Below are 18,669 nucleotides of genomic sequence, written 5' to 3'. Positions count from 1 at the left end.
CCGGCGGCGCCGATGGGGCTGGGGGCCTGGCTGCGCTCGCTGGGCGGTTGCTGCGGCTGCTGCGGAGGGGAGGCGGCTGCGCCCGAGAAGGAGCCCTTGCTCAGGTGAGACCCCCCCCCCCCCCCCGCCGTCCCCTTCCCTAACCCCCAGCCCCCTTGGAGGGATGGGGCTGAGCCCCCCCGCCTTGCGCGGGAGCAAGGATGCTCCCACCGCAGATGGGTTGCCTGCTCCACGGCCACGCGTGAGCCCCTCTTCACCCCCACGCCGGCACCATCCGGACCCCAGAGCCCTTTCCCGCAGGTTGGCTGCCCCTGTCGCGTCAAGCCGAGCCCCATTTTCCCCCAAAACAGTTTCCAGTGATTTAGCAGCCGCTGCTCTCCATAGGGAGTTGGCCATCCCCTGCGAGAGCCGGACGAGGCTCCAAAGGGATTTTCTCCCGAAGGTAACAAGCTGCTTTCAGTTCTCTTTCCGCCTGGGTTGGCTTGCCATAGGGGCCGGGTTGTTTCTGACACCTCGTGGCGTGATGTACGCCGATGCCGTGGGGTTTTTTATGGTTAAGTTTAGCAAGCCGAACCAAGAGCGGCATCTCTTCGGTGTTTCCCGTGCGCCTCTCGCCATAGGAACCGTTCGGCTTTTGTCTTTCCACGGTGGGATTTCAATAGAGGGGGCCGAGGCGCCGAACAAAAAGGGGGTCCCACCTGCGAGCAGGGGTGCCTCGGTCCCTGCATTACTACCCAGGGGTCGCGTTCTGCCGTCTGTGCTGCACAGAGCTCTGTTCCCGGGCCGGGGGTGCTGGAAAGGAGACGTCGCTGCACTGCTGGAACCGGCTTTATGTGAAAGCAGTGCGCGCGCTGATCTCTAGAGAGCAGATTTTTCCCTCCCGCTATCGATCGCATCTGTCTTGTGCACAGAGCCGTGAGGTTGGGGGGGATTTTCGTACAAAAAGATGAAGCCCTGAGTCGCGGAGATGAGCTGTGAGCTGTGCAAGCACGTAAGGAGGTTTTGCATGTTGCAAAACGTCTGTGCCCGGGGTTTGCAACACCTCTCCCTCCTTCCCCAGCTGCCAGCTGGGGTCCTGGCCGCTGCCGAAGCCCGCAGTGGGTATCCCAGCCCTGGGACAGGGCAGGGACCATGCCCTCCCTGTGTCATCGGTGGGACAGAGGCATTTCAAGGAGGGTGGGATGCTCCCCCTGTGGCCTACATAGGTATCGGGTAATAGCAGAGCCGGCAACAGGGCTTAAAACGTCCTGATTTCGTGCTGGTAAAGCAGTTACCTAAATAATAACCAGATAATCCTGAGCATGGGGCCTCCAGCCCAGGAAATTGGCATTAACCTAACGAGAGCCGAGCACACGTGCGGAGAGGCTCCTTCCTGCTGCCTTGTCGGCCGGGGTGGCTGTCACTCACCAGGCACCTTTCTTTAGTAACACGCCTTCCGCTGGCGATCCAATTAATGCTGGCTATAAGTAGGAAAGCCTGTATAAATGCTGGGCATTCGAAAGGCACCTGCTCTTGCACAAGTGTGCCAGCATGATTAATCCAACAGCCTAATCGCTGGCTTGTCCCTCGTTGGGAGGATTTTGGGGTTTTATTTCAGAGCCGGGATCTTGCAGGAGCACGCTTGCTGTATTTTTATTTTTATCGTAGCGTTGTTTAAAATGAATGACTTGCTTGAGGTTTCCGATCTTTTAGCTGAGTTTTAGTTTTTGGGAGCTGGTGTTGCTACCGAAATGTTGACTTTATGACTTTTCACCTTATTTTCCCCAAGTGGAGTGGTTGCAGTCTCAAAAATCCGACGTGTCAAAGAACGAAGCAGTGAGGAGGAGGTAATATAAGTATAATGTGGTGCATCTATTACCCGAGTGTATACAAGGCTGGCTGCAACCCGTGACGAGGCCAGTGAGAGCAGCCAGCACTGTGCGTGGAGGTGGGGATGGAGCATGGATGTAGGCACAGCGCTAGTGCAGGGCTGGGAAAAGAAACCCCAGCCAAAATGCAGCAAAGCATCCAGGCTGCCTGGCTGTCTCTCCATGTGAGAAGGTGGGATCTGGCTCGGATGGTGTCCTCAGGATGCAAATAAACTGAGAATTTGGGCTCTGAATCCTGAAATGGGTTTGATCTGGACTGAAAGCCCCTTGGAGCAGGAATTTGTTGATGAAGCATTATTGCTCACCATTTTCTGGCTACAGCCCAGAGTGTGAAATGGTCTGAGTCCTCTCTGGTCCCACGGAGACTCCTGTAACCTGCAAAGCAGGCTGCCGTTCACGTGCTCCTTTTTTCCCTCCCATTTCTTCATTTTAAATGTTGCTTGGAAGGTCCAGCGCGCTCTGCGGGTGCTCGCTGTTGGCAGAGCTCTCCGTGCTTGTATGGATTTGCTGATTCCTGGGCACTGCCCGCATCCCTTACAGGCTGCTGGATGCTCCGTGCCGCGGTTTGGAAATAGAGATGCATCGGGAAGCACCTTGCAAGCTGTGAGGGAGTGGCTCGTAAAAACTAAGGCGTGTTAGTGATATTGCCAAATACTGGTTTTTAAAGTAAGTAGGTGTTAAGGGTACCGGTAAGTCACTGAGTGGGAAGAAGCCTGTCGAAGGCAGGATGGGACCGAGCTCCTGCTGATAGCATGGCTGGCTCCTGAGTGATCCCTTCCAGGCTGGGATCCTACCTGCTCCACATTTGAAAAACGGTTTGAGCGAACCCATGCTGGCTCCGGTGTAGGAACGGCTGAGTTATGCCATCCATACCCTCCAAGTTACATTCGTTTGCTTGTCTTTAATGAGAGATAATAAGAGATTATCTTTTAGCTTATTACCTGTTGCTCAGGTTTTTGGCTTGTTGAAAGTCTAATTAACCTTCCTGCAGGAATGCTGATGTGAATGATTTTTTTCTATTTTATCTGTGTGCTGGAGCTCCTCTTAGCATCTTTTTTATGGCTTGGCATCAAGGCTAAAGCGCCCGCAGTGTTATCTGAGGTTTCGCTGGATGGGTTCCTTGCGAAAGGAATGGGGTTTGGGTAGCAAATAGAATAAACAGTGGGTTGTTCTAACAAGAAGTGAGCAGCGATTGCCACAGGATGGCTAATGAGACTATTGGGTAAGGCCGAAAATATTTCGCCATTTGTGTTGTTCTGCTCAAGTGTCTGGACATCTTGATTAGAAACATTATGGAAATCCTCTGCTAAAAGTTCTCTTGGCAGAATTAAATAACCATATTAAAAAAATGCACGTCCCAGTAGCAACATAAAGCCATAAAACACAGAACTGCCACCAGTGCAGAGAAAAGCTCCTCGCCTCGGTGGGGACAGCCTTCCCAGAAGATGATGCTCTGCTTTGCTGACGGCTAAGCAAATAAAGCCCAGAGTTCACAAGCAGGCTGAGGACATTTCCATCCCCAAAATAAAGATGGGGCTACATGTCCTTTCTGCGCCTTGGCACAGGTCCTTGCGCAGCTCAGTGCATCGCTGTACCTCTCAGGTAGGAGCTGCCAGGGTGGGTTTTCCCCTGTGGGGATTGCTTGCTTGATTCGGTGGGGTTTGGGCTGCTGGGGAGAAAACAGAGCCCTTGGGTCACACAGAAACATCGTTGCGGAGGTGGGACCTCTGGAGAGCATCCAGTCCAACCCCTGCTCAAGCAGGGTCAGCCGGAGCAGGTTGCCCAGGACCATGTCCAGTTGGGCTTTGAGTGTCTCCAAGGATGGAGACTCCACAACCTCTCCGGGCAACCTGTGCCAGTGTTTGCCCACCCTTGCACTAGAACATTTTTTTCCTATGGTTAAACAGACTTTCCTATATTTCTATATGTGTCCTATCATGGGCCACCGCTAAGAAGGGTCTGGCTCTGTCTCCTTCGCTCCCTCCCATCAGGTACTTATACACATGGATAAGATCCCCCTGAGCTATCCCCTGGGCTAGCCAGTCCCAGCTCCCTCAGCAAAGGTGGCGTGTGTTTTGTCCAAAATAAAACCGTGCCCAACGGCACTGCCTTTGAGGAGAAGATGGGTAGAAGCTGCTTCTTTGGCCAAGAGGCAAGGGAGAGGCTTTGCACGCAGCCATCCCCTTGCCTGCTGCTCAAGGCATATCCCTCTGCGCACAAAGTCTCCCTGGGGACAGATTGTGCCGCTGGGATCTTGGCACGGCTGCAGAGTTAGCCGGGCAGAGAGAAAATACCCTCCGGAGCCGCTGGGATTTTTGAGTCTAAATTAATTAGAACTGTTCCCACGTTAAGCTCGGAGAGGCTGGGGGGGCTTGCACAGGGTTTGGGGTGGGAAGGCGTGATGGGGAGCAGGGCAGGGGGCTGCGGGAGCAATGGGGAGCTGCCGCCTTTCATCCTTACAAATGGGTGCTCCCAGTTCCTCCATCCTAGCTGCTCAAATAATATCTGATGTCTTTAGCAAATGCCTGTTGTCTGATGTCTTTGGTTTCATGGCAGCACTGCCTGGTTTGAACCATGGCTTGCGTGGTCAGGATGTTTGCTAAGGTAAAAAACTCTGACTGCCTTCCCATTCCCCCCTCCTCCTCTTCCTCCTCTCTCCCAGGCAGCACATTGGGCTGCGAGAGGGGATGCCACAGAAATGGGAAGGTAAAAGGATGCAGTGTGATGCTGCGGTAGCTAACGCTGCCTCTCCTCTCCCCCTCTCTGCAGTAACAACAACCCCTACACCTCCTTCGGAGCCACGCTGGCGCGGGACGAGGAGCAGAACCTGTGGAGCACCCCGCACGACGTGACCCACACAGAGGCGGATGACGACCGGGTGCTGTACAACATGATTGTGGTCAGGAACCAGCTGGACAAGGACTCGGAGGTGAGGCGGTGCTGTTCCTCACGCTTGGGTTTCACTGCGGACCAAGGCTCGGTGCTTTCATCGGGTGCTTTGGCAGTGCCTTTATTTAAGCACCCATTAAGCTGCTATAAAGATCCCCAAGTCCCCCAACGTGGCTCATGTAGGCATCAGGTCCTCCCATCTGCTCCATCACCCTCCAGATGTTATCCTATATCTGGTGTGGATCCATCTGTAGCCATCTCACCCTGGGAAGCTCGGGGATGTCTCCGGCGGTTGAGCTAGGAGAGCCGCCCTGAGCTGGGCTGCACGATGCCCTGCAAGCACCTCTACCACCACCACCCGCAAATGTGTACTGGTAGCACTGGGACCCCCAGCTCAATTTCCTAGCTTCACAGGCTGCTTTTTTTGTCCAATATTTCCCTGGTTTGGCCCTTCTGTGATCAGACTGGCATTAGCCCTGCCGGCAGTGGCGTTTGCCCGGCAATGGCAGCGCCTGGAGCTGAGCTGCCGCTCCGGTGGCACATCAAGTTAAATACTCCTCTTATGGGTAGTTCGGCAATTATCGAGAAGCGGAGAACTGGCACAGCTCTTAGCGCAGAAGGGAAAAATCATCGCTGTTACATAAAGGCTGTTTTGCAGCCCTGATTTCCTTTGCTAAAGCACTTCTGCGCAAAGGAGATTTCAGTGGCCTGATTAAGAGCAGGGTGTAGCACATAGTGACACGTTTTCCCCTCCCTGATTGCTTTTAAGACTTCAAAATGTTTGCATGAAAGCCTGGAGGCTTCACATTTCATTTCAACGTGATCCCACTTCATCCAAGAGACCGCAAGGCTGTAACTCTTCCTCCTGTGATGGTCCCCTTAAACCACGAGCTAGGTCAGCTTTCACGAGAAGCCTTAAACTCCAGAGGTACAGCTGAGATCAAAATTACAATTTTTAAAACTTAAAATGAGATAATGCAATCCTTGTATACAGTTGGCCAGAATCCCCATTTAGGTTTTTTTTTTTTTTTTGGTGGGGATTGACTTAATCGTGGTGTTTACAATGGATGGGTTTGTAACAACGTTTTCATGGCTGCATGTAACCGTTACAGCTATCGCAGCTGTAACTGAAGATATCCTCTTCCCTCCCCAGCACTGCTTTCTCTATCTTGCGATTGCTTGTCTTAGAGAAGACAGGGAGCCTCATCCAGCCCAAATTGGCTGAAGAAAACGAGGACAACTCCATTAGGGGGCTGCGCCGGTCCTGGGCTGCTCAGAGCTGGGTGTACTTCAGGGCAGCGCTGAAGCTCCTCGTCTCAGCCCGCACCCAGTCGAGCAGCCTTTTAGCTTGATTTAGGGCTCATTAAGAGGCAGGCCTCCTGAAAGCTATTATTATTTATAAAACGGTATCATAAGTGGACGGGCTGCTAAAAAGACGGCTCCCTGGGCAAGGGAGCGTTGTGTGTCAGCCTTGCTCAGGTTGCGGAGGAGAGCATCAGTTATGGGTGAGCAAGAGAGCGCTCCTGCGCCTGCTTGTCCTAAACCCAACGCTTTCTCTCTGCCTTCAGCATGTCCGTAGGGTTTTTAGCGGGTCTGTGCAGCTGCCATGCCTGCCAGTGAAAAAGGAAAGTACGAAGAGCATGGGGCTTCCTCTCCACAACGAATGTAAGATCACATACTCTGTTTTTTTATGCAGTGCAATATATAAAAAAACCTGAGGAGTACATCAGGCCAACTTTGAAGAAAGCCAACCCGTGGTACGCTTGATTTGAATTATGGCACAGTGCCCTTTGCAGCTAGTGATTGCCAGCCTCTCTGCCGTCTCTCTTTTACAGCTAGGGAAACTGAGGCAGAATATATATAAGCCCCGCAAGCTGCTGCAGTTTCCAGCTGCAGCTTTTTCTGCGTGGCAGAACAGGGAGGGACTTGGCCAGGAAAGCCAACATTCCTGCGTTCGGCCCCGGGTGCCGAAATCTCTCCTTACTCCAGCGAGCATTTTAAAACTAGGCCAGATTGCGTTGCCCTCCCCTCCTAATGAGGCTTCAGCCCTGAGAGAGAGAAAGAAGTCTAATTGCAAAACAGCACTGGGCTGCAAAAGCCATAATCTGCTTTGGGAGCTGCTCTGCTCCCAAAGTCCCCGGAGAGAGCGTGTGGATGCTGCAGGACAGGGGACGGAGGAATGGCTTCTCGTTTATGCAGGGCACAAGCGTTACAAAACCATAGGTCCTTTTTTTTCTCTTGGTTAAAATTGGATTGAAAGGAGAACTAGTCCCTGTATTTCTGCTCCTTCATTTAACAAAGAAATTTCGGCGTGCTGTGCACTTACTGTGTGCTTTGCCATTCCCCACCTTTATCTTTGTGATTTCCTAGCGCAGGACTTTGGAAGGATCCCAAAGAGCAGGTCGCTCTACGTCGTGTGTTTTATCTGTATGGCACCATCTTGGCCTCAAACCAGTATCGCGTTTTTCTTAATCTGGCTAACCCATTTCTGCTTTCCTTTTTTTTCTTTTTTTTTTAAGAATGGTTGTTCATGTAGTGACAAGGTGCTGTGAGCTAGGACAGGAGAAGCGGTGGGCCAGGATGCAGTGGTGACATCGGCACAGTGCTGGAGGTCAGCTGGCATGGTCCATGATGGCTCTCTCCTGGCCTGGGCACCTCTGCACTGAGGATCGGTGTACATCAATAAACCAAACTGTGTATGTGAAGGGCCAGGCGCTCCAACACCGAGTGCACCCTGTAGCTCAACCAGTTTTCTGCGTGTTAGATCATTTGTGGTGGGGCTGCCAGCAACTCACAGCGTTGGTGTCCTCCCTTGGGGTCGGTTCCTTGCACCCATCATGGGGCTGGACCCACAACTGATCCATGTGGAGCCGTTTCTTCTCCTTGCCCCCTCCCGATGGCCCCACTCTGGGAAATTTGGCAACTCCAGCCCAAACTCGGTGTGACCTTAGCTTGCATAAGGATGGCGGGGCTGTTCCACCCCGCTTCTCGTTGAACCAGGGCAGCAAGCTCTTCAAAGCGAGCAGCGTGACGTCCCGGGTGCGCCCTGTTTCACACCCACTTGCTCGTCCTGCTCGGTGCTGTGTGCTGGGAGTGACGGCTCACGGGGCCGTTGGCCGTGGTGGAGCCCGCTGGAGCACCCAGCGGTTGCCAAGCCCACCGTGCAATGGGTACCTGAGGCAAGATTCGCTGGAGCCTCCTAAAATCATGAGGACTGAGCAACTTGCGGCTCCGCATTTCTCTCTGCTTGAGGCCGATGAGCACGGTGTGCTTGGATGCGCTTTCGGAAGCAAAGTGTGGGCAAGGAAGGGTGTGCGCGGAGAAAACCAGAAAAGCCGTAGCTGAAGGGCTGGCTTAAGGGGGCTGGTAAAGCTGATGCAGCCTTTGGAGATCAAAGCTTTTGAAGGCTGGAGTCAACTTTTCAAATATGGAAAAAATGGTTTTTTTCCTGCTCCTACCCTGCAGTGTGATCAAACCTGTTGTGGTGTAAAGTAAAACCCCAAACCTGGAGGTGAAATGGGGACCTCTAGGAAAACAAGATGTTATTTAAGGTGCTGCATAGATACAGGCCAAGTCACTGTTCCAGCACGTACCCTGCTAATGCAGAGAAAAGCATTTTATGGGGAAGAAGGACTAGTGTGCCTCCAATGTTGACAGCAGGAGCTGGGCTTATTTGGCTTATGTGCACGGTGTGGCAGATGCCATCCTCCATGAGGACCAGTTTGTGGTGGCCCTGGTGCCTCAATGCGCTCTGATGGGGTGCATGGAGTTACCCAGCCACGGGCAGAGAGCCTGAGCTGTTGCACCAACACTGGCTTCAGAGAAGGAGCCAGGTTTAGGGCAGCTGCGCCGTGGGTCTGTGGACAGAAATTAAAGGTGGGTTTTTGCATTATGATCGAGGAAAAAACACTGTTCTTATGGCTTGTCGTAAATGCAGTGTTTCCTTCTTCTTTTGGCTTATTCCCTTGGGGAAGGTGGGATCATAAACCCCACTAGCAAAGGCAATTCCTCAGCCTGCATCTCTGCCGGGGGCCTGGCTAGCAGAGCCGCGCTGGCACGATCCTCCTGGCAAGCCCATTAATGAGCTGACAAGGCCTATTTTTCTGCTTCCTCCTGCTCTCCTACAGGATTATTCTTTTTTAAACACATTACAGAGAAGGTCAGTATTGCGACACACTGTTGCTGGGGCATAGAGAGGTGATGGGATTTGGGTCGGGGATGCTGATTGGGGAGCCCAGAACTGACCCACTTAATACATATGAAAAATTATTTATGAACTTCTGCATGCCCCTCTTAAAACTGAATCCAATTTAAGCTTATTCTAAGCTGAGATGTCGGTCGATGGTTCGATGTATGAGCGTGGCTCTAGAGTTCGTATTTGCTCAACTCCTTCCAGTGGGGCCAGTCGCAGAGCCAGAGTAGGAGCATCCCTGGATGTGGCGTGGTACCTGGGCTGGTATTTTGCAGTCTTTCCCTGATAACTCTGTTTTGACCTCATTTCCAAAATAACTCTTGAACAGAACGGTGACACCAATTGCTTTCAAGGGAATAAAGGAGAAGGCTTTGGTAGAGGATTGCTTTGGCGACATGAGGAAAGCTACCTACTAATTAGGAAATTTCCATACGAGCAGGGATGAAAAGTTGGACAGTGCTTGCCTGTTCTCTTGGCACTTTTTTTCCCAGAGCTCTCGGTTATGTACCAACCTGGCTTATATTTCATGCCCAGCATTTCCTCACTTCCATTTGGCATTTGCAGATTTAGTATATCACACTAGAGAGTCTGGGGAAGTTTTTCAGGTAAATATTTGAAGGGCTGAGCACTCAGAGGAGAGAGGCGGCGGGGTTTCCCTGCTGCTCCCGGGATATTCTTGACTCATGCACAAAGGGTTTTCTCAAGCCCCCTCTGGTATATGTTGTGCCCTGCTATGTAGGTTTAAAAGGACAAAACTGGTTGCAAAAAACAGGGCTAGGAACTGCAACCTGCTTTGGTTTCCTGTGGTTAATTCAGATTTTGGCAAAAGGGTATTTTTCTTAAAGGACTGATTTTGAATGCATCGCTGGGATGTCCCAGACCCATAGAAACACCAAGGGGTTTGGTGAAGACCAGTCTCCCACTGAACGTTCCCAGTACTGTGTGCAAGAAGCCTCCTCGCTGCTCCAGAAGTTACATCTAACTAGGCAAGAGGCAGGACGGGGAACAAAGGTGCACACAAAATGCAAAACGAAGCTAAGTTTTGAGAGAGAGCTGCTTGTCCCATGCCTGCACACAGGCTTGGGCACCTCGCTGTAAGGGGCTCTGGGGGGGAGCCAGCCCGGGATGCGGCACAGAGGGCAGCCTGCTCCAGCCTCGCTCTGCCCAGGGCTGCCTAAGCACCGGCGTGCCCTGTCCTGCATCTCGCCGGTGCCCTGGTACGCCGCAGCGGTCCCAGTCACAGGCGCAGCGTGGGCTGAAGGAGAGCGGGGTTTAGCGTGGAGCCCCGGCTGCCTGCCCTGGGGCTGCCCGGCAGCGGGTGCTCAGCAGCCTCGGCCTCGTGATGTTGCCCGGCCCCGACCAAACGCTCCCTCCGCAGGTCACCTCTTGGTGACTCACGGGATGTGCATGGGGAACACCCTCCCCAAAGTCTCTGATGTTGCCCATTCCTATGCGGAGATGCAGGGCTAGGCAGGCTTTGCTCCTCCTCTGCTGCGTAGTTAAAGGGAGATGCTTTTTAGAATAATTTTGGGGGTGGAAAGATGCTCTTAACTATTTCCCTCACTAAAGCAACACAGAGGACAACCCCCTGCCCACAACCTTTGGGATGTCTCTGCTACAAGGAATCATCCAGGAAAATTCGGTGCTTTCTAAGGCTGATGCAGAACAGGGCATGAGTCCCTTCGAGAGCTCAGCCCGGAGCTGCCCCTCCTCACCCCGATAATCTCTGCTCTCTCTAATTGCTTTTCAACAGCTGGCACCATGTGCAGCATCCTCCTCCCAGCTTTCTCTGGGGAAACATAAATACATTCAGCTCCCAGGCAAAAGAAATACCACCAAAACAAGAGGTCCCCCCCCAGGAACCACTGTTAAGCATAATTTTCTGTACCAAAGCCGCTCCTTTGCACACTCCCCAGATTCTTCATCGACAGGACACTATTAGAAGTCCCCTGGGACTAAATATGCACAGTATTCACTTCCATAACGCAACTCAGTAACTATGACGTACAAGAAAGCCATAACCTAGATTCCCTTAAAACAAAAATAGACGAGGGAAAACACGCTGCTGTTAATCCAGAGAAAATCAGGAGCAGCTTCCCTGCATGCTAAGCACCGCTCCCCATTTAGCTTAGCGAGGAGTCTGGCTCGCTACCACGGGGGGTGAATCCGTGCAGCCCTGAAAGCTGCTGCCCAGCAAGCTGCGTTTCGGGGAGGGGAGCATCTTTCCCAGCCCCCCGGCTCGCTAATTCAGTAGTGTGAAGCACGCCTGGAATCACAGCAGCCGTGTCTTGATGGATTGTCTGCATTAAAGCACTTGTTTATCTCCGCGGGAGGGCAGAGACACGCAGCTTGTTTCCCCACCAGCATGCCCAGACTGGTTTGTTCTCCTTTCTGCTTATACCGTGGGGTCACGAGCAGGCTGAGACGTTTCCGAGGGATCCCTGCCAGTGGGGACCGTGGCACCGGGCAGCTTTTATTCTTTATTCTTTTCAAGTTTGCAATAAACTTCCCACAAAGCTTTAATACAATAAAACCCCTCTTCTTTTTCACTGAGAGGAGCTCAATTCCTAGCTACGAGCTGGTGTCACGGGAGAGAGGAGTCTTGTCCCTGCCTCCTTTCTCTAGCAAAGGGCTGAAGAGGCATTTTAATGCCTTGTGCTGGCAGCCAGGTGCCCTCCTGTGCAAACAGAAAAGCTGCTTTCAAGTACTGCTGCAGTCAAGAGAGAAACAGAGCTCTGATCGGCAAAGCTAGCTCGTTGCGAGCAACAACACAAAGCTAAAAATGAAGGGGGATTTGCTCTCCAGGAGGGTGAGCGATGCAGAGCGAGTGGCTGCAGGCAGAGCCGCGTTTCCCCTGCTCTCCTGACCTGAATTCACCAGTGTCTTAACCCCGCCGGCTTCTTCTTCCAAAGCGTAATCTCCAAGGGGTTCCTGCAACTATCACTGAACAACAAGAAAACAGGCTCGTTGTTTATTTCTCTGCAGTCGTGGCGTGTCAGCTGGGGTCAGGAAAAAAAACACTAAGAAATCTCCAACTTTTTCTCAAATCAAGTAAACTCTTTAAGGCACTACGTATCAGAAAACCAGTGGGATTTCTAAAGCACAGCCTACCTTCATGGGTATTATTTAAGCCCTTTGAACCCAGCGTGTCACGTAGGAAAATCCCAGGGAGACGGCACAGATCAACACCCGATTATTCTACAAGAGTCCATCTGTGTAATCTGTTGCTGAGAAATGAGGTTAATTAAAGTTGTTAGCGCAGGGAAATTAACTGAGTGATGTTATGACCCGCTGTGTGGATGCTTCTGTAAATGCATCCTTTGCAGTGTGTGCATTGATTAAACTCAGCTAGGAAAAGTATTCCTGGTTTTCTCGCAGAACACATGCATTTCCACAGGAATGCATACTTATACAGATGTGTTTAATTGTGCTGGTATAACTTTAATAAATAACCTCAAAACCTTGCCCTTTAGGCAGCGTCCTGTTATGCAGATATAAAGCTTGAGGTCAAGTGCAAGGATTTAAGCTGTATGGTTCAGTGAGGCATTAACTGCATCAACTAGCAAGAATAGTTCTAATGTCAAAAGACTCCAGCTCAGCCCTCAAACATCCATGTGAATCCCTCTTCTCTGCTATTTAAAAAAGGGTACCCCAGCCTTTAAAAAAGTCTATTTTTCTTGTTTTCCAGTGCTTTTGAAAACCTGCCTGCTCCAGTTAAATGCCAAACAGAGGGCTGAGCAGTTTGGAGTGTGTGACCATACTGAAAGCAGTAACTTTTTTTTCAAACTTTTAGTTTCCCACGGGCTATCATCAGCTGTAAGAAAATGTGCCATGCCAGTTTAACTGCAAGGATATGAAAATAAGGTGTTGCAATAGTTTATAGAAGGTCATTATTAATACGTGGTCATGCTTTCTCAAGCTGTCAAAGGCCAAATAAGGTATTCTCACAACTTCAGCTTTTGATACTGGCAGGGGTGTCAAGGTTTGGGGTAAAGGGCTTTGGACCAAAGAGACTGAAGCCTCTCAAATGAACTACACTTGGAAGTTCATGTTGTTCTCCAGCCTAGGACAGCGTTATAATTTCCAGCACAGAGCTGGAATTATATTCTTCCTGTCTGACCGAGGAGACCACTTTGGTCATCAGCAATGCCTAAGCTAGATTCTGTAATCCAATTTCAAGGTAACTGGAAGCCTGTTTTGTAGATGCAGAGAAGATACAGAGATGCTGTACCAAATGTCAAGCTAAAATATTTATGCTGGTCAGTGTAATTTCTTCCAGGGGCAACAGCAGCCTGGCCATCAACCTTCACACCGATCCCTCAGTGCCAACACCAACAGTTCAACTCGCTCTGTTTCTAAAGCTGAAATTCCTAGAAAAGCAGCAGAGACCTCCCCACATGCAAATTATTGAATATCTCTTATCCTTCTCCTTTGCAGGAATGGCAAAAGCTCAACTATGATATTTATACCTTACGGCAGACGCGAAAAGAAGTGAGAAACAGATGGAAACACATTTTGGAGGATTTAGGTAAGCTAGAGGACAAAAGGATGTAATTTCTGTGGTACCGAATGAGAGGTCCCATGATGGTTGAGGATGGGAACGGCTCCACAAAATCAGGCTGGTAGAGGAGAAATGGAGGAAAATAAAGTAAGGTCGCTGAGCAATGCCATCGGGTGGCCCACGCGGCAGCCGAGAGCCTGCGGGAGACTCCCCAGAGCTCAGGCATGGCTGGGAGGAGACGGGACCACCGTGTCTGCAGGCAGTCAAAAAGCCCATGAACCATGATCAGTGGGAGAGCCTTTCAAGCCCATAAAAGCATGCCCACTCATCCATTTCAAGCTTCCTTGTGGAAGCTTAGCAGGGATACCTGGGAGTTCACCCTGGATTTTTCTAAATGAGGTAAGCGGGGAGAAATTAATATTCCTTTCAGATTTGAACTCAGATACATCTATTTTCCTTCCTTAGCCCATGCCAGCTTATCAGAGGTAAAGCACCCACTTTGTTTGCTCCTAAGTGAATTTGAAATATTCTTTCACCGAATGAAATTGCTCAACAGTGGGCCTCCTACTCCTGCTATTTCCTAGCCTGCGACCAGTGAACTGCACCTACCGGTCCTGTGTGCTCGGCTGCTGCTCCTCTGGAGAAGGCAGTGGCGGGTGGGACCTGGTTTTCCCAACTGCATTGCACACAGCGCGTGACACTCGGGCCAAGGAGATGTGCTGTGCCGGCACATCAGCTCGGTGACTTGCATCATGCTCTGGAGGTGGTTGGCAGCTAATGAGAAGAGGATGTGCGAGTCGAGCGCACTTGTTGGGCTGTTCAAGGGTATTATCACTGGGAGCAAAAGAGATGGGTATCTCAGCCGCTCCTGCCCTACCTGCCGTTCTGGCATCCGGATGGGAAGAACATTATAAATTCATGACTAGGTATCAGCGTTCATCTTCACCAGGTGTTCGTGCAGCCTGTACAGACCAAACACGGGAGGGATCACTTGACATCTTTACATCTGTTACTGCACGTTGACAAAGGCTCTCCCACATCTCACTCCTATCCGCAATGGCTCCGGAGCTGTTTTGCAAAGGGTGGGGAAGCTCAAGGCCAAGGATCATTTGGCCTTAGTGAAGACAGATGTGCAACCAGTAAGACCTGCTATCTTTTGTTATCTAGACCCGTGCTTTAATGATAAGACCACCACTCTTTCCCCATAAGTGTTTTCAGGTGAGACACATCGCCACCAGCTCCCTGGAGCTGAACAAAGAGTTTATGGTAGCCATTACATTTAAAGATCCCTGCATTCATTCTCCTCCGCCTTTCCTTCCGTGGATACCCTTCCTATAAGAGACGCTGACCGCTACAGGAACAATTACCCATGCATTCATTACTGCTGCAGATTTTTTATCACTGTTACCTCCCAACAACATATAGGCGTAGTCGCTGGGGTGCTGAGGAAGCCCCACCAACCCTGAAAGCTCTGGCAGCTTCAAAAACATGCAGGAGCTGAATCCGCAGCCTGGGTGTGGATGTTCATACGCCTTCTCTGAAAAACTAGCAACAAACTTGCTCTGAATGGGTTTATGGTTTGTTTTCCCCACCAGCAAGCTCATACCTGCCCCAAGTGCAGACATGGGGCGTGCCTCAAGGAAACACTAGTTTGTTTTAGCAAGTAGGGAACGCAGCCACCCAAAGTGGAGGGGGAATAAGGAACCTTGCAAGAGCCTGGAGGGCTCGGGGATGACCCTGCTTGCATGTTTGACTCATTTCTGTTACACATCTCTTTCCCAGGTTTCCAGAAGGAAGCAGACTCCCTCTTGTCGGTGACCAAACTCAGCATCATCAGCGACTCCCAGAACATGGGCAAAGCCCGGGATATCCTGTTAAAACTCTCCGAAGAGACAAACATCTTCCCGACCAGCTGGGAGCTTTCTGAGCGCTACCTCTTCGTGGTGGTGAGTAGCTCCGAGCGTGCCTTCCTCCCCGCGGCCCCCATCTCTGCAAGTGAGCTCAAATGAAGGGGAGCAGATAGGTGAACTGCACCAGAGGATGCTCAAATACATGGTGGCATCTGGGGCTTCCCCATCGGTTGTTGCACTTGTAGCTTGGCTGTTCAGCTTCCTTGGAAATACCAGTGCTGTAGTACCATAAATTTGCCCCCCCAAGTTCCTTTAAGCCTGTGCAACTGGGTGCTCTTGCAGCCTGTTAACGAAGTGGGAAAAGGTCAGACCTAACGCCTGGCTTAACCTGAGGGCAGCTGTGGAGGGAGGACCCTGACGAGGGAGCTGCCCGAAGCAGCCCGTAGTGACTGTAAAACCCCGTTTCTTTGGCAGGATCGGCTCATAGCTCTGGACGCTGCGGATGAGTTCTTCAAGATGGCCAGCGTGGTGTATCCAAAGAGACCCAGCGGGGAAAGAGCGGACGACAGCCAGAAGGCCCCGCAGTGCATCTCTGTCGTGATGCCCTGAGGAACGTGCTTTGCTGGTGCGAGATGGACAGTGGGTTTCTTTCCCTCCAGGACCGGGCTCCTCTGCCGAGGGGTTAGCACAAGTAGTGCCGCTCCGTGTTTTCCTGCAGAGAAGCAAGTGGGCCGGCCAGAGCAGAGCGAGGAGGTCAGCGAGCCGTGCCCCATGAGGAGGGCACAGGAAGGTGGACACTGGCCCCGAGGTGCTCCCAAGCAGAAGGGAGCAAGAACTGCCGTAGCATAGCCCCGGTGGGAGACCGCTAGCCAAGTAGTGTATGCGATAGGCACGAGGGGAACCTGCCGCGCAAGGTGTTGCTACCAGTAGCTGCAAAAGTTGAGATGCCTGTAGTTACAAGCGCTGCGAGGAGATCCACATTTCCACCTTCCGCTGGTACCTGCCACTGTCCCCTCCCTCGACCCTGCGAGCCGGGAGGACCAGCGAGGAAGGAAAAATACCTCAGTCGTCTACAACTCCATGACGTTTCTCTGTGCATGGGTCCTCTTCCCCATCCCCATCCTGTGGCAGCCCCGCCGGGCAGGTCCCAGGGGATTTGGCAAAGAGGCAGGAGCAGCGAGTAGCCGGGAGAGGAGTTGGCGCCGGGCGGCAAAGCCTTGGAGCAGTGTCGCAGTTGGGTGCTGTGTCCCCTGCCATTAGTGGTTTGGAGGTGTTTGTGTCGGGGGGTGCTCAGCCCAACATCTTAAAAGAAGGTAGATTTTAGGAAGGTGCCAAGGTCAGACCTGCTGAGAATTTGACCCCTCAAATATCCTCAGATTGGTTGCCCAATATCTTAATTCATTTCTCAAAAAAACCCCACTATAAAGCTGCATGTACTGTCAATATATACCATCCCTGCTGTTAATGAAGATTTTTAATGAACGCCCTTGATATCTTGGGGTTTTATCTGGTGATGAGCAATAATTTTAGAACACTGGATTGGATCTTCTAAAAAAGAATGGAAGTTCTTCACTGATTAACACATGTGCTGCTAATTGGCCAGTTGAAAATGCTGGTTACACAGGACCTCCCAAAATAGCAAAACAGAGCTTTTATTTGTTTATACCTACAGTGTTTGATAAAAAAATATATATATTTATGAGTTGTTTCTGTTTGTCAGTCTCCCTGGGAAACATTTTTGTCAACTCAGGACATCAGTGAAAACTGAGCTAAATAAACAAAACACATTACAAAACCAACGTTTCTTACTCTCTGCCTATTCAGGCAACAACATTTCTCTTGACTGCTGATAGCAAAAGGGCTGGGGTATTTGTAGAGCATGCACCTCTGTGACCTGTTCTCTGTACACTTACAATTGCCCCTTGACTTGAAAGAGTAGGGTTGTTTGCCAGCCTAAGACCAAAGTCTTTGTCGGAGATGATGGGGATTGAATTTAATTTCAGTGGGATTTGGAGTTAGGTGCCCAGTTCCCATTGATTATTTTTTTTTAAGCAGAAGTTCAGCTGTGCTTTGGAAAACCTCCAATGTTTTTATAGAAAATAAACTTCAGTGCATGGCATCTCCAGAGTTTGATATGAACAAACTGTTGCGGAACAGAGATCTGGCGGTCCGAGGAACACTGTGCCAAAGTACACGACACCACCCAAAAGTCAGCCCTTGGGATGTTATCACTTTATAGTACTACGTAAAACCACCTAACGAGTTGCTAAATCTCGTGGGCGAGAAGAGATATCTTGTTAGCTGTGGTGCTGCTTGTTTGGGCAATGGAGGTCACCGTTAAGTGGTGCCTTTGCAGAAACACCCCTTGCTGTCACTTCTAGCTGTGAAACCGGTTCTGATGTCAACAAAATGCAATTTGTTGTAACTTAATAGGACAGAAACTGCCTAAAAGAGACAACAATTAGGATTTCTGAATGAGAAGTAAGGCCCTGTGCAGGGGAGGTGCTGAGTTTCTGAGCACAGCCACAGGGAGGAGCAAGAATGAACAGCAGCATCGGATCAGAGCGGAGCTGCTCACTTTTGCGCAGCAGGGAGAAGTAACCAGGCTTAGGGACTTGTGCATCAAATTATGTACCGATCACAACATGAACAGAAAAAGGTCTGTCAGTCCCAGCACTCAGATGAAACTGGTCATGGGGGAACCTGGAAATACTGCAAAACAGCCTTAGGTTTAGTATAAGGATGCAGAACTTCTAAAAATCTGCAACTTGAAAAATTACAGAAACCAGCAGAAATTGTTTCCATAGAGGTCCAAGCTCAACTTCGTCATTCTGTTCTTCTCAGTAGGAAGTGCCCTGTCTTTCATGTACTTGAGGTAGAAGACTGATAAACTGAATTTCAGTTAGTAAAATGAAGAGAGTAATTTGCCTTTTCTAATTTGCATAGAAATCACCAGGGAGACGCACATCTTTAACTTTTGTTTTGCTCAGATTTAGGCTTCCTCTGCTGACAGGAGAAGGAAGCACAGCTTAGTTTGTCTCCAAGCAAGCCTTTGGCTGTGTCTCGGGGACCAGCAGTGGAGGACCCTCCACCTGGAACCCAGACACAGCACACACTCACCATAAGGTTCAGATACTGCCCAGTTGCCTATTGATACTGGCCTGCCAGAGGTGCTTAAAAGATGCATTTAGGCTCTGCCACAGGAAAAGCCACCCACGTCTATACAGCAGATATGGTGGGACTATCCTGTTTAAGGGCAAGAACAAAGATGGGGAAAGAAGCGCAAACAAACATCTCCCAATGAAACTCATTCCAGATTTTGGGCAAGTTAAAAATCCCTGGCAGGGATAAGGCTCCTGCGCAGCATTT

At 50.7% G+C, this 18,669-nt stretch overlaps 1 protein-coding gene across 1 annotated transcript; it reads left to right on the top strand.

Moving 5' to 3' along the window:
• On the top strand, positions 1-17,097 carry MREG (melanoregulin). Its single transcript, XM_075153980.1, has 5 exons — positions 1-104; positions 4,638-4,797; positions 13,387-13,477; positions 15,233-15,396; positions 15,775-17,097. Exons 1-5 carry the CDS (start codon positions 13-15, stop codon positions 15,907-15,909), a joined length of 642 nt encoding a protein of 213 aa, XP_075010081.1. The 5' UTR covers positions 1-12; the 3' UTR covers positions 15,910-17,097.
• The last annotated feature ends 1,572 nt before the right edge of the window (positions 17,098-18,669 follow it).

Source organism: Calonectris borealis, chromosome 6 (assembly GCF_964195595.1).
Source record: "Calonectris borealis chromosome 6, bCalBor7.hap1.2, whole genome shotgun sequence".
Classification (NCBI taxonomy): Eukaryota; Metazoa; Chordata; class Aves; order Procellariiformes; family Procellariidae; genus Calonectris; species Calonectris borealis.
Note: the sequence above shows the minus strand (reverse complement) of the source record. Positions and strands in the feature narration are given on the sequence as shown.

Excerpts from the sequence above, each read along its gene's own strand:
- MREG (XM_075153980.1), top strand. The coding sequence starts at position 13 with ATGGGGCTGGGGGCCTGGCTGCGCTCGCTGGGCGGTTGCTGCGGCTGC. Across the intron at positions 105-4,637 it reads GAGAAGGAGCCCTTGCTCAG|TAACAACAACCCCTACACCT; the intron begins GTGAGACCCCCC and ends CCCTCTCTGCAG. Across the intron at positions 13,478-15,232 it reads ACACATTTTGGAGGATTTAG|GTTTCCAGAAGGAAGCAGAC; the intron begins GTAAGCTAGAGG and ends TCTCTTTCCCAG.